This window comes from Ailuropoda melanoleuca, chromosome 12, assembly GCF_002007445.2.
Source record: "Ailuropoda melanoleuca isolate Jingjing chromosome 12, ASM200744v2, whole genome shotgun sequence".
Lineage (NCBI taxonomy): Eukaryota > Metazoa > Chordata > Mammalia > Carnivora > Ursidae > Ailuropoda > Ailuropoda melanoleuca.
The window spans coordinates 804,004-816,952 of NC_048229.1; the positions used below are offsets into that span (position 1 = coordinate 804,004).

The window sequence follows — 12,949 nt, forward strand, 5'->3', positions numbered from 1 at the left end:
TGCACGGCTGCCTGCCCATTTATCCACGTCACCTGCAAATCTAACACATGCATTTTTGCCTTTCTCTCTAGATTAGCTTCTCACAGGAGCTGTAACGGAAGACAGAGCTTCACCTCCATGTCTTCCCACATTAACATTACAGCTGTCGCTACATGTGCTTCCAACACACGACAGACCAAACACAAGACTCCACGAAGCTTTGTTGATCAAGGTGCCACAAACGGTACTGGGAGACTTGCTTTTCTCGTTCTTAAACAAAAAGCTAATAAATGCCTCAAGAGAAGCGCTTTCAGGAACATGAGAACAGAGGCGATGGCAGCAGCGTGATCTTCATGCCGCATCTGCCCCGCACCGTCTGTCACACGCAGCGGGCTCCATGGGACCCTTGTCAATGCCATCAGCCTACCGCACGCGCACCCCTTCTGTGCACAGGCCTGGGACGTTCTCCAGAGCGCAGACAGATGGGCGAGTGGCAAGAAGGGGAAACAGTGAAGGTAGCAGATGGAGAAACAGAAAGAGACCCTCTCGGCTCGAGAGGAACAAGAGGCACGCAAGTGGAAACCACAAGACAGCTGGCTCTCAGGGGGCCAGGCTGCCGCCACTGCGGGCTTCCTGGGAAAGACACCGAGTACCCAGCCTCTGTGCCCTTGGCCTGTGCAACACACACGGTCCACGGGGACCAGCGTCTAGAGCTGGTCCCACCACCGCGGCAGCCGATGGGACTGGTGGGAGCCCAGAGCAACGGCACAGGAGGCAACGACAGGCTTCTCTTCAAATAAGCCAACAGAGCCTAACAAAGGCACTTCCGTACACCTGATGCCTTTTTAAACAAAAAAAAAAAGAAAAAGGGAAAGAAACGAAGATAGGACCAGCTCTCGGGTGGCACGGGAGCCTCCAGACAGCACCTGGAATTTTCTAGGCACGTCGGGCAAGCTCTCAGGCCCAGGGCCACTGCGGGCACTGCTTGCAGCTGGGGCAGGTGTGCGCAGCACACGCCAGGCGCAGCACGGGCCTCTTGCCTCGCCAGCCTCCACTGAGCCCCAGGGCTGGAGTTCTGCGGTCACGCGAGTACAAGGGTCTGCCCTCACCTTCCCCTCCTCCCTCGGAATGAGCACATTCTCGTAGCGGCTCCGGCACTGCTTGGAAGAGCGGTAGATACGGCTGCAGGAGTTGACGACGTCACTGACGAGGTCCCAGTTGGGCGTGTGGGCCGGGGACACGATGGTGAGGTTTAGGGGCAGTTCCAGCAGCTGCTTCACGGCCTGCAGGACCGGGTTGCAGGTACACAGGTCAGCGAGCTGTGGCCGCGGGACGTGCACGGGAGGGGCCGGGTGCGGACTGCGGGCCGCGCTCACCTGCAGCAGCGCCCAGTCCTCGCTGATGAGCCACTCAGGGTTGTCCGGGCCCGACTCAGCCGCTGGTTTGGCAAAAGCTGGCAGGGGCTTGGCAAACTGCGCCTGCTGCTTCAGCAGGATGTTCTTCTTCTGCTCCTTCCCTTCCCGTCTCATCTTCAACACGCCGGGCGTCGCACGGTCAAACAGCGAGCGAGGGGGGACGACCGGCTCCCCGTGGCGCTGCTTCTTCTTCCTGCCTGCGCCTGGACAGAGAGCCTTTCTCGGCGAGGCAGTCAACGAGAAGACTGCCTTCGCGAGCGAGGAGACGGGAACAAGAAGGACCGCTGGGGAGGCCCAGCACGAAGGAGCCTCAGTGGAGACAAATCTACTCTCTTGCTTTTACACCAAGCGGACTGTAAACATAAAGCTGCCGCCCCGCCCACGAGCACAAAGCAACCGGACACGCACGCCTGGCCGCGGGGTGCGCACCTGAGGGGTCCGTGCGGTGCCGCCTGCGCTCCTTCCTCACGTACACGGGAGGCAGCTTGGACTCTGGGATGGGCGTGCTTTCGTACGTGAGACACAGGACTGGGTCCACGTAGATGTCGTTGTCATCCTGGGGGGGTGTGGGCGGCGTCCAGAGCTGCGCAGAGGAGAGCCGTGAGCTGCACAACTCCAGGAAGGCGACCCCCCCCCCCACACGCGGGAGACGGGCACTCACCGGCATGACTTCCATGTGCCCGTCGGCACCTTCACAGACGTACTCCTACAGGAGAGGGGCAGCGTTTCAGTTTGATAGTCTCCGAGGCACGCTGCGGGCCAACTACCTACCTGCTTAGTAGGTCTTCAAAGTACCTACGACACGATTTAACCACATTCGGGGAAAGCCCAAGTGTAACCAGAAATCTGCGACTGAGGGTCAAGCATCACACATCGGCCGTCGGACACAGAGAAGGGCTTCGTCTCACGGAAACGCGCCAGACCCTGAGTCCCACATACCGCGTTGTAGGCGTCCTCCCTCGTGTAGGTGAGCAGCTGCTCCTGTTCCTGGTCCTGCAGTGCCCGCGCCTCCCTCTCCCGCAGTGCCCTTGCGTTCTGGGCCTCCCACGCCCTCACGGCCGTCAGCACGGCATCCTGGCAGGCAGACCACAGAGAGGGGCCCTGAGACTCAGCCGCGGCAGGCCCCACGACCCGGCTCGCGCCTGGCTCGTGCCATTACGAGCCGAGCCCGTCCCAGCTAAGGGTCCACGTGCTTTGGACCCCTTCCCGCCCCCAACACATAATCCTCCGTCAAGCACTGAGCTGCTCCCAGCGAGAGTTGTTCCCTGGGGTTTTCCCAGACTTGATTTTTAATCTGTTTCTACACGGGTGGGTTTGGTTTTCATTCCTTTAATTCCACGCAAGACACATTTACTTCAGGCCATTTGACTCTGAAGGCTGAGCCCGCCCTTACCTCGCTGTTCCCCTCCTTCTCTGGGCCAGTCGGTGTGTGGAACAATTCCAGATAATTCAGAGCATATTTCTCAATAGGTGTAAGCTGTTTCAAAAATCATTGTTTGAACAGGGTTAACAGCAAGTTAACAAAGGTTAAGGCCCTCGTACGACCCCCACCAATGCTTGCATCGAGACAGTGACTGTTCTTACTCAAAGCGACCAAGGAAAATTTCACAGAAGGGTCAATGTTTAAAACACCAAGGTGTACGGAAAGGAGTTACGTGGAAGTAGAAACGAGAAACCACCCAAACCTGCTCCATGAAGCCCGCTAACTCCTCCAGCTGCGACGGCTCTTCGCTCCAGCCTGGGCTGTCGGAGCCGGACGACCCCGGCACGGCTTCCTCCTCGGGTTTCTGGGCATCTTCCTCCAGATACTCGATGCTCTTGAGGGCCTAAAAAAATTACACGTTTATATTACTTTCACATGGTTTTAAATTACGGGGTTTTGGAAAGGAGCCACCCTACATAACACCAACGAGACAGATCTCCACCGCTCGTGGAGCCTGCCAGCGCTAACGCACTCTCGCTCAGGCCCCACTCACGCCTGGAGAAGGAAGCACTGGGGGAGGCAGGGGATGAGTGGGAGAGGCTCACGGCGACACTGGACAGCAAGCCCCAGGGAAGAGCTGCCACACCATGAAGCCCCGACCCCGAGCAAGAGCACGACGGGGCACCTCGTTCAACCTCACGCCCGACACACATCGTGACCACGGCTCTGACAGACGGGAACGATTTTTCTCGGTGCACGAGACACGGGCCGCTGTCTACATGCACAGGAGACACCCAGTGTCACGGCCGCCAAAACCAAGCCTGCGGAGAACAGGTGTGTAGGACGGTCAGCGCCAGCACACATCAACAGCATCCGAAAGGAAGGCACTGCCTTTCCCCAGCCAGGAGCTCAGGCCTGGCGGGCGCAGGTGGGCTTGGGGGCGCACACTCGCACATCGGGCGCGACCCAACGACCTCTGCTTACCAGGTGTCCGTTAGGAGACGCACAACCTCTTTTCTTGGTGATTTAGCAAAATCTGCAGTTTATAATGTAACCTGACCTCACACCGCACACAGACCACACGTCTAAGTACAAAGAATAAACACTGAAACACCCAGAGGAAGACAAGGGAGGACGTCCCGACAAGCCGTGGTCAGGAGCAGGTCTCTAAGCAGCACACAAGTGCAGCAACCATGATAAAGACGGGCCGCTGGGTGGCTTCAGACCGCAGAGTCCCTGCTCACTGACAGCACTCCACAAGGCAGACCGCAGAATGCAGGAAGGGTACTCTACACGTACCGTCCAGAACAGAAAGAACACCAACAAACCACCGAGGAGAAGAAACAGCCCAGTTAACCAAAAAAAGGGGGAAAGCTGTGAGCGAACACCTCAAAAGAAAGTACCTGCTGCCAGGGACCGCGCAGAGGCTCACAACTTCACGGGCCAACAGCAAGAGGCAAATCCAGGCAGAGACACGGCCCGCACCCGCCAGCACAGTGCTGGGAACCACACGCCTCGCCTCGCCTCCACTCCTACGCGGCTGACCAAAGGCAGATCGGCTTGGCCAGCTGGGAAAACTGCTGGGCAGCTGCTGTGGGTCACACCCACGCTCACCGAGGACCTGGGGGCCCCACCCCAAGGTGCACTACCCAAGTTAGCAGAGAGGCATGCGTGCGTCTGCCAAGAGACGTAGAAAACGTTCCCAGACGCAGGGCTCAAAACACAGACGGCGGGCCAGAGAAAAGCATCACGGCCCACGGAGCCACGAGAACGACCGCGACCCCTGACCAGAAGCCACGCCCGCACGGGCAGTCGGAGACAGAAAAGCAGCCCTCGGGGAACGGGAGTGGTGAGGGGAGCAGGCTATTTCTGGGAGCTTCCCCCAAAGCGCCCTCTCAAGCTGATTCTCTGTGATGCGCCTACTTCTCAGGAGGTTCCCGTGCTTCAACAGAACTTTCACCGAAAGCCACTGCCCTGCACAAATCCTCTGAAGAGCATCACCCCTGCTGGAGACGTCCCAGGCCACGCGGGCATCTGGGAAGTCATCCTGGTACCGTGGCTCGCTGCGTGGCTGCTCTGGACGCATCCCTGCCGCTGACCTCTGCTCCGGCCCCCACAATCCAGACTCAGCACAGAGCCAGCAGACGTCTTTAAGAACATGGCCAGGCCCCACCACCCGCGCCCCTCATCCCCTGCTGACCCCCTGCTGCCCATACTGTCCCTCTGCCCACACCGCCCCTCCCTGGACGTCACCCACCATCTGCGGGGCTCTCAGCACTGCCCATCGCCTCAGCAGGGAGAGTCCCTGTTCTACTCATCTGCTGGTTTACAGTCTCTCCTCTTATTGGAATGCAAGCTTGGGGGGGGGGACGGGGGGATGATACACTATGTCTTTTATTCAACGCTAGGTCCCTACTGCCTAGAACATGCCTGACGTACGGCAGAACATTCAGCAAATAGACTTCGACAGCACCTGTATGCTGAGCTAGTCTGCTGCTCCGTGCAGTACGCACGTGTCCCCAAGACAACCGCACACAGAACACCACGTTCCTCACACACACACCCTCCTGCCTCTCGGTTCTCTCCCGGGACACGTACGAGACTTTCAACGGAGACATCGTTATTTCTGGGAGAGAATCTACTTTTTCTTTTTTTTTTAAAGATTTTATTTATTTATTTGACAGAGATAGAGACAGCCAGCGAGAGAGGGAATACAAGCAGGGGGAGTGGGAGAGGAAGAAGCAGGCTCATAGCGGAGGAGCCTGATGTGGGGCTTGATCCCAGAACGCCGGGATCACGCCCTGAGCCGAAGGCAGACGCTTAACCGTTGTGCCACCCAGGTGCCCCTCGACTTTTTCTTTTTAACCTCATGCACATTACACCTGTTTTTAAAAGAACGGGGTCAATCTAGGTGTCCCTCCAGATGCAGAAGGAGCCATACGGTGTCTCTATGTGGGGGTCATCGTACGTGGGAAACTCCAGGAAGGAGGCAGGAGGAACTGCATCAAGTGGTCATCACTGAGCAGGGAGGGAGGGTCTGGTGTGGGACACTTGTGTCTCATCAATTCTCGAAGGTTTTACCACATACGTTTATTACTTCTCAACCAAACTGGAACTGTTAAAACAGCCAAGGCTGCGGCAAGTCCTCCTCACCAAGGGTGCGAGGACGCAGACGGGGGTGGAGAGGTGCCACAGGTGAGCCAGTGCAGCCTTCTACCACGGGCAAGGGCACGGGAAGAGGCCCAGGATACAGGGATCCCTCCAAGGCCAAGAGCCTGGAAACCGACACCCAGGAAGGAGGGGATGAACCCCCCCCCCCCCCCCCCGGGGGGGGGGGAAGGGGAGTCCTGGGGGGAGCTACAGCCAGGCTACTCCACGAGGCAGGGCAGGAGGGGACATGGCCCCAACAGCGCGTCCACGGTGTGTCTATACAGCAGCACTACCCAAAAGCAGCAGCACACAAACCACGTGTGTAATCTAACATTTCTTGCTCACGTGTTAAACGTGTAAAAGGCAGGATTTTATTTAACCCAATATACCCAAATATCATTTCAACAAGTAACCAACATAAGAAGACATTAATGAGATCGTTTATGTTCTCCTTTGTACCGTCCTCAGAATCGGGTATGCGCCACACACTCGCACACAGGGCTCCTCCCAGACAGGAGCTGAAACAGCAGGCCGTGGGGACGGGCAGGGCAGGGCAGACAAAGTAGGTCAGACAGGACAGGCAAGGCGCTCCACACTGCCAGCTGCCAGCTACGGCTCAGGGGAGGCAGTGTGGCTTGGGAAGAGCCGACGAGGACACGGATGGCTGCTGAGCTGGGCAGCAGGTGTCTGAGGCCCCCAGACTCTCCACTGCTTTTTACCCGCTTTTCCAGACGAAAATGCCCATAAGAGAAAGCAAGCAGGCAGGAGGGGTGTGGTAAGGCTGAGCGATGGGGGCCTATACAACGGACAGGGCACTCAGGGCCTACAGCAGGTGCGGCAAATCCTCTGTGACCTCCAGGGGAGACATCTGTCCTCACCTCAATGAAAGGTCTTGCAATTTTGGGTGCGATGATTTCTGTGGCAGAAGGCTCCTGAGAAAGGACCACAAACTCCTCAGCCTTCACTGGGAAGCCGGCATCGTCGGTGGGAGAGCACACCTCAAACAGTTCCTGGATGGTCCGCTGCACACGAAACACGCATTATTGTCCAGCCAGAAATGGGTCAGAGCCTCACCTGAGCATCAGACCGCATCACCAGGGAAACTGCCCGGCAATTCCTCATCCACACGTGTTAAGCTGCATTGCCCGCCCCCACCCTCACCATGCAGCGACCACGAGGACTGCACGCCAGTGATGGGTACCTGTGTCAGGAAGGCCATGGAGTAGTCGTTGCCCTGAGCGGCTACTTCCCGGATCAAGTCTTTGGTTCCATTTTTCAACAGCTTCTCTTCAATGGAGTTACCACTGACAAGCCTATGAAACAGACACGCGTACAATGACAGCTGGGCCCCCGGAAGCACAATGCCACGAGCAGTTGGGGTGTGGGGGTTCTGCTGGCACAGCACCCTGGATGCTTGCGCAGGAGCCGCGAAGCTCTGCGTGTGCTCGGGGCATCCCTATGTGGTGGTCAGGGTCACCTCTCCCGCCCCAGCTCTAGCCACCCCCACCTCCCCTGCCACATCTAGAAATGTCCAGGAGGACCTCCCCAGGAGGACCGCATCTGGAGCACCTGCCGTCCCCAGTGTGGACAGCCTGGCACGCACACTTATACGACACACCCCTCATCCTCATACAGTCGGTGACGCACAATACGGGGCAGCACCTGCTTCACCGCACGCATGTCTGCATTTTGCATTCTCACCTAGTGGTGTGCTGCAGAGAGCCCCCCAGCCCCACGCCCAAATGGTTCCAGTGGCTGCTTGATGCCCGGGGTATGGCTGTAACCCAAGCACGGGCATTCTCCGGTTCCCAATGCGTGCTGTGTGAACGAGCTACAGTAACCAGTGATGCCATGGGCTGGGCTCCCTGGAGGGAAATGCTGGGGACAAAGGGCGCACACCATCTCCATTTCAGCAGACCTTGTTTACCTGATGTGCCCCAACCCCACGCGCCCAGTCAGGGGCAGGCGCTCTCTCGGCCAGCACCGCCAGCAGCTGTGCCCACTGCTGTCCCGTCCAGGTGGCGTAACAAAGGCCATCCCACAGAGAGCCACCTACCCTCCGGAAGCCGAGTCTGGGTGTCCCGGCACATGTGTGGGCATCTGGAATGGCCTGTTCAGGTGCTCGGGTAACTCCCCCCTTTCTTGAAGAAGGGCTCACTCATCTTTCTTCTCAACTCCCATAAGAGCTATCTAAGCCTCTGTCTGTTGTGAGGATTGCAAATAATTGTCCCAATCTATTATTTGCCCATTAGAGCTTTATTTATGGAATCTTTTGGCAAACCAAAACTTAACTTCTCATTTCAGTGCAGTCAGATATCTCTGCCTTTCCTTCCCTTCAAGCTTTCTGTTTGGCTTAAGGGACCCCTTCAAGCCACAGGAATTATCTCGTCAATACTACGCTAAGCCTGCTGCTTTGTCTCTACGCCTGCGTACCTGACCCGGGAGCTGGCACTCTGGCCATAAAGCGGGCACAGCGCTCCAACCCCAGCTCTTCCTCACAGTCCGCAGGGTCAGCAACACGCGCGAAACGACCGGCACTCCAACGAAGCTGGAACCCCACCCCCCGGCTCACAGCCGCGCTGTTCACTGCTCCCCTGACGACGTGCCTTCCCCCACGCCTCTCTGCTGCAACCCTTGTCAGCATTTCCACTGGCTCTTATCAGCTACCCTTCACTCCAAATACACTTTAAAAACCAGGAGGGCACGTATTGCATGGTGCGCTGGGTGTTATACGCAAGTAAGGAATCATGGAACTTTACATCAAAAACTTGGGATATACTGTGTGGTGACTAACAAAATAAAAAATTATTATAAAAAAAATTAAAAGAACAGACTCAAATTAAAAAATAATAATAAAAAATAAAAACCACTTTATCCAGGGACGCCTGAGTGGCTCAGTCGGTTGAGCATCTGCCTTCAGGTCGGGTCACCATCCCGGGGTCCTGGAACCAAGCCCCGCGTCAGGCTCCATGCTCAGCGGGGAGCCTGCTTCTCCCTCTGCCCCTTCTCCCACTCACGCGTGCACTCTCTTTCTCTCCCTCTCAAATAAATATTTAAAAATAAATAAAACCCACTTTATTCAATCACGGGTGCACACGCACGCACGTACGCAAACACCCACAATGACGGCTTTCCTTAAAACCGTTCTATGTGTTAACGTCACTTTGAGGAAAGCACGTTTCACACACCAGGTCTTCCTGTCCCGGAACACAGCTCAGTCTCCAACTGACCTCTCACCACATTTGGCACAATTTTATTCTTGTTTCCTACACATCCTGCACCTTTACTGCCAAGACTGTCCTGATTCGTGGATTATAATTACTGAGAACAGAACAGCTTTCCCATTTCCGGCTAGTAACTGCTAAAGGGTCAACGATTTCAGTAACTGCTAAAAGGATCACTCAGGAAAACGCTGCTCACACAACATACACGGCACAGCAGACGAGCTGACCAGCAGGGAGACACACTCATGATGAGCCATTGAAAGAAAAGGGGATTGGGGCGCCTGGGTGGCACAGCGGTTGGGCGTCTGCCTTCGGCTCAGGGCGTGATCCCGGCGTTGTGGGATCGAGCCCCATGTCAGGCTCCTCTGCTATGAGCCTGCTTCTTCCTCTCCCACTCCCCCTGCTTGTGTTCCCTCTCTCGCTGGCTGTCTCTATCTCTGTCAAATAACTAAATAAAATCTTTAAAAAAAAAAAAAAAAAAAAGAAAGAAAGAAAAGGGGATTAACAAGCAACACTATCGGCATGAGCCGTCCAAACGATGAGAAAGATGCCTGGAAAGATGTACAGCAAAATGTCACTAATTTCTATCTCTGAGGGATACTTCTCCGCGAACGTCAGAAACGTAGTAATGCAGCTACTTAAACTCGGCCTTTGGAGGCAGGACTCTGCCTCGGTGGAAGAAGTGAGCAGTCACACGCACAGGCCGGGGCCTCGCACACAGTGCCCGCCGCGCTCCCAGCCACTGGCACCACACACGCGCCGGAACACGGGCAGGGCCGTCGAGTGCTAGCGCGTACCGGAGACCTGCTGTTACTACTACCGTACTACATGCTTCTGCAAGGTCAGAAGTACAGCGGAGAGCCTTCTCCACTTTCCTCGGTTACGTGCAGGGCCCGTGACAAGAGTGCGGGGAGGCGGTACACACAGATCTGAATTCTTCCAGTTGTCATTTTACCGACGGAGAACTCACATCGGACAGTGAGTGAAACACTGAAATATAAACTGCCCTTCTGAGGGCCAGGTGCTCAAGAGGAAGCATAACAGATACGCACTGAAGGTGCAGCAAGTTGTGTCTAAGTGACGTTAATTCCATTGTGGTTTCAAGCAAACTAATCATAAACTGAGCAAATGCTGGGCCTAAAGAAAGAACAGATAGAACAGCGAGAACAGAAATCTGCCTCAGAAAAAATGAACGATGCAGCAGAAACTTCTGGAACAAGTTACAGGGTATACCTGACTCCATGGGGTGCTTCTGCTCCAGCACCTCCTGCACCCAGGCCTCCCTGGACTCCCTGTTGTGCCCGCCACCCTCACCTGTAAATGTGGACGTCCTTGCGCCTCCCGATCCGCTCGCACCACTCCTGGGCCTTGGCGTCCATCACAGGGTTCAGGTCGTTGTCGTAGAACACCACCGCGTCGGCCTCCACCAGGCTCACGCCCGTGGCTCGGCTGTGGGTCGATAGGATGGCGCAGAAAATCCTCCTGTCTCTGTTGAAACTCCTCATCAGTTCCTGAGATGAAGTAAAGCCCTCGGGTCAGCTCCTCTGGTAAACGGTGGGGTGGCTGGGACGCTTTCTGACGCCTCCTAGCCAGGAACAAACGTCTGGCCGTCCTGGCTCTGCATGCATGCATCCACGCCATCTCTTGCTTACTGACCACAGACACCCCCACACACTCTACACAGACCAGGCCTCACCGACAAAAGGAAAACGTCAGACTCCACCCGACACGGACTGTCAGCTCAACCCGTAGGCCCCAGGAGAACACAGAGTCTTCCTGGGGAGGGACGTGTGCTCGGTCCTGTACCCTCAGGCAATGCCGGGGCACTTCACAGCAAAAGGCCCGGGAGTAAGGCTGAGGGAAGCAGGGAAATACGCCGGACAGAGGCTCAGCCTCCTTGGGGGCTGCTCTCTACAGTGACCTCAGCACCAGACCAGACCGTCACAGGGACGGCTCTTCTTCCCAGAGTCCACGTGTGATCTGTTACGTCACTACCAAAAAAACTTGTTAACCCCGTGCTGCATCTCCTTCCAGGCCCTTCTCAGTGTGTGTGCATGCAGGTGAAAAGTCCCATGTGTGCGGGATCACATGGTCTGGCAGCCTGCTTCCGGCGGAAGCACTCTGCTGTGCTAGTAAATCCCATTCTGAATGCTCTGATGGCCACCTTGCAGTCCAGCCCACGAACACTCGGGATGGTGCCACCCAGCAGCACGGCACACGCACGACCTACTGACCCGTTCAGCTGCTGGACGTGTGCGTCGGTCCAGGGAGGAGCAGTGGGAGCACTGAGCCCTCCACGCAGAATCACTTGGGCCGGTGCACACCCCACCCTGTGAACCTGTCTCCTAGAGAGCCGTCTGGCTTTGCGCCTGCCGCGAGCGCACGATTGCTGCGCTGATCCAAGCACCACAGCCTTAGCCCGTCTGGCAAGTGACCGAGGGGTGCGCCGCGTGAAGCTGCATTTCTCGCGGGGTGCCTCATGGGAGCCGTGCCCACGTTCTCACCCCCCTGCCGCGTCTGCAGGCCACCATGCACCAGGGACCGCGCACGCCCCAGTAACAGGACACGTGAACTGCCGGCCTGCTGGAGCCCCAGGACGTGAAGCAGACTCCCCGTGCTCGGAAGGGCCAAACACAGCCCCGCGCACACAGCTCTGAGAACCCAGGGCACGGAATGCAGATTCAGGTGGACAGCGCTGCGCCGCCAACCGGAACCAAGGAAACGCCTTCCTCCTTACCTGCCGTTGCTCGCTGTTGGCATTTTCATCGATCCTGATGTAGGTGAGATAATGGAAGTTCAAGAACATTTCTAAAATGTCCAGCATGAGAACCATCTGTGACAAGATCAGCACTCGACGTCCTTCAGATTTCAACTTCTGAAGTAAGATAGCTAAAGCTTCGAGCTTTCCTACGGAACGAACGACATCGAGTCCCTCGCAACCCAAGGCAAGGAAGACCGACCTCAAAGCCAGTGCAGACAGGTGCCCCCGTCGTACCTGAGTCGAACTGGACCAGTCTGAGCTCAGGAAACCGGAGCGAGCGCAGGGCCGTCATCCGCTGCAGCTGCTGCGCATAGGGCGCCATGTGCTCTCTCAGGCGGTGCCTCAGGAGCCTCATCCTGTGGCTGTAGAGGGACGGCGGCCTCGCCACCCACAAGGACGGGGGTGCAGCCACCACCGGGGGGATCACACACACCACCCTGAGGAGCAGAAAGCGCCCACGTCACACGCGCTGCCCACGGCATCTCCACCAGCAGCTCCTCTGTCTCAGGAAGCAAAGGGTCAAGAAGGAAGTGGGCAGAACCTAATGGTGGAGTGGCCAGAAAAGCCCTGGTGCCTAATTACAGTCACCACAGGGGTGACACGCTGCCGGCCCACGCCATCCGTCACAGCAACCGTGGGAGTGGGCCAACGACGCCCACCCAGGTGCAAACGAGCAGCGCAGGGCACCCCCCAGAGACTGCAGCAAAGGGCACAGAGATGGCTCATTCCCTATGAAGCTCGTGTGTTCTGATGGGAATCTGGAGGTGCAGGTGCTGTGTCTCCAGGACGGTCTGGGGGGAGAACATGAACCCCAGAGCTGGTATAGCCACTGTGCCAGGAGGAGGGAAGCCAGACTTAGCAGGAAGAGGCCCTGCCGAGAGCAGCACCATGACGACACGGATGGGCCATTACAACATGTGACACGCCCTCCTGACCTCCGGGTGTCACCCACACCAGGACAGCCTCACTCTGGAGGTCGGCTCAAGCTGCGTTTCCC

The 12,949-nt window shown here is 57.0% G+C and overlaps 1 protein-coding gene and 1 non-coding gene across 2 annotated transcripts in view; both read right to left on the reverse strand.

Annotated features, from left to right (window-relative positions):
- The window catches only part of EP400 (E1A binding protein p400), a 98,733-nt gene that overhangs the window by 25,660 nt on the left and 60,124 nt on the right, over positions 1-12,949 (reverse strand). The window contains 12 exon segments of the mRNA XM_034638629.1: positions 1,089-1,262; positions 1,356-1,597; positions 1,824-1,977; positions 2,056-2,100; positions 2,334-2,468; positions 2,788-2,871; positions 3,080-3,220; positions 6,846-6,989; positions 7,169-7,280; positions 10,506-10,702; positions 11,929-12,098; positions 12,187-12,389. Of these exon segments, the coding sequence (XP_034494520.1) occupies positions 1,089-1,262; positions 1,356-1,597; positions 1,824-1,977; positions 2,056-2,100; positions 2,334-2,468; positions 2,788-2,871; positions 3,080-3,220; positions 6,846-6,989; positions 7,169-7,280; positions 10,506-10,702; positions 11,929-12,098; positions 12,187-12,389 (1,801 nt within the window).
- On the reverse strand, positions 10,924-11,054 carry LOC117795328. The gene has a single exon (XR_004619300.1). It is a non-coding gene; the product is annotated as a small nucleolar RNA SNORA49 (small nucleolar RNA).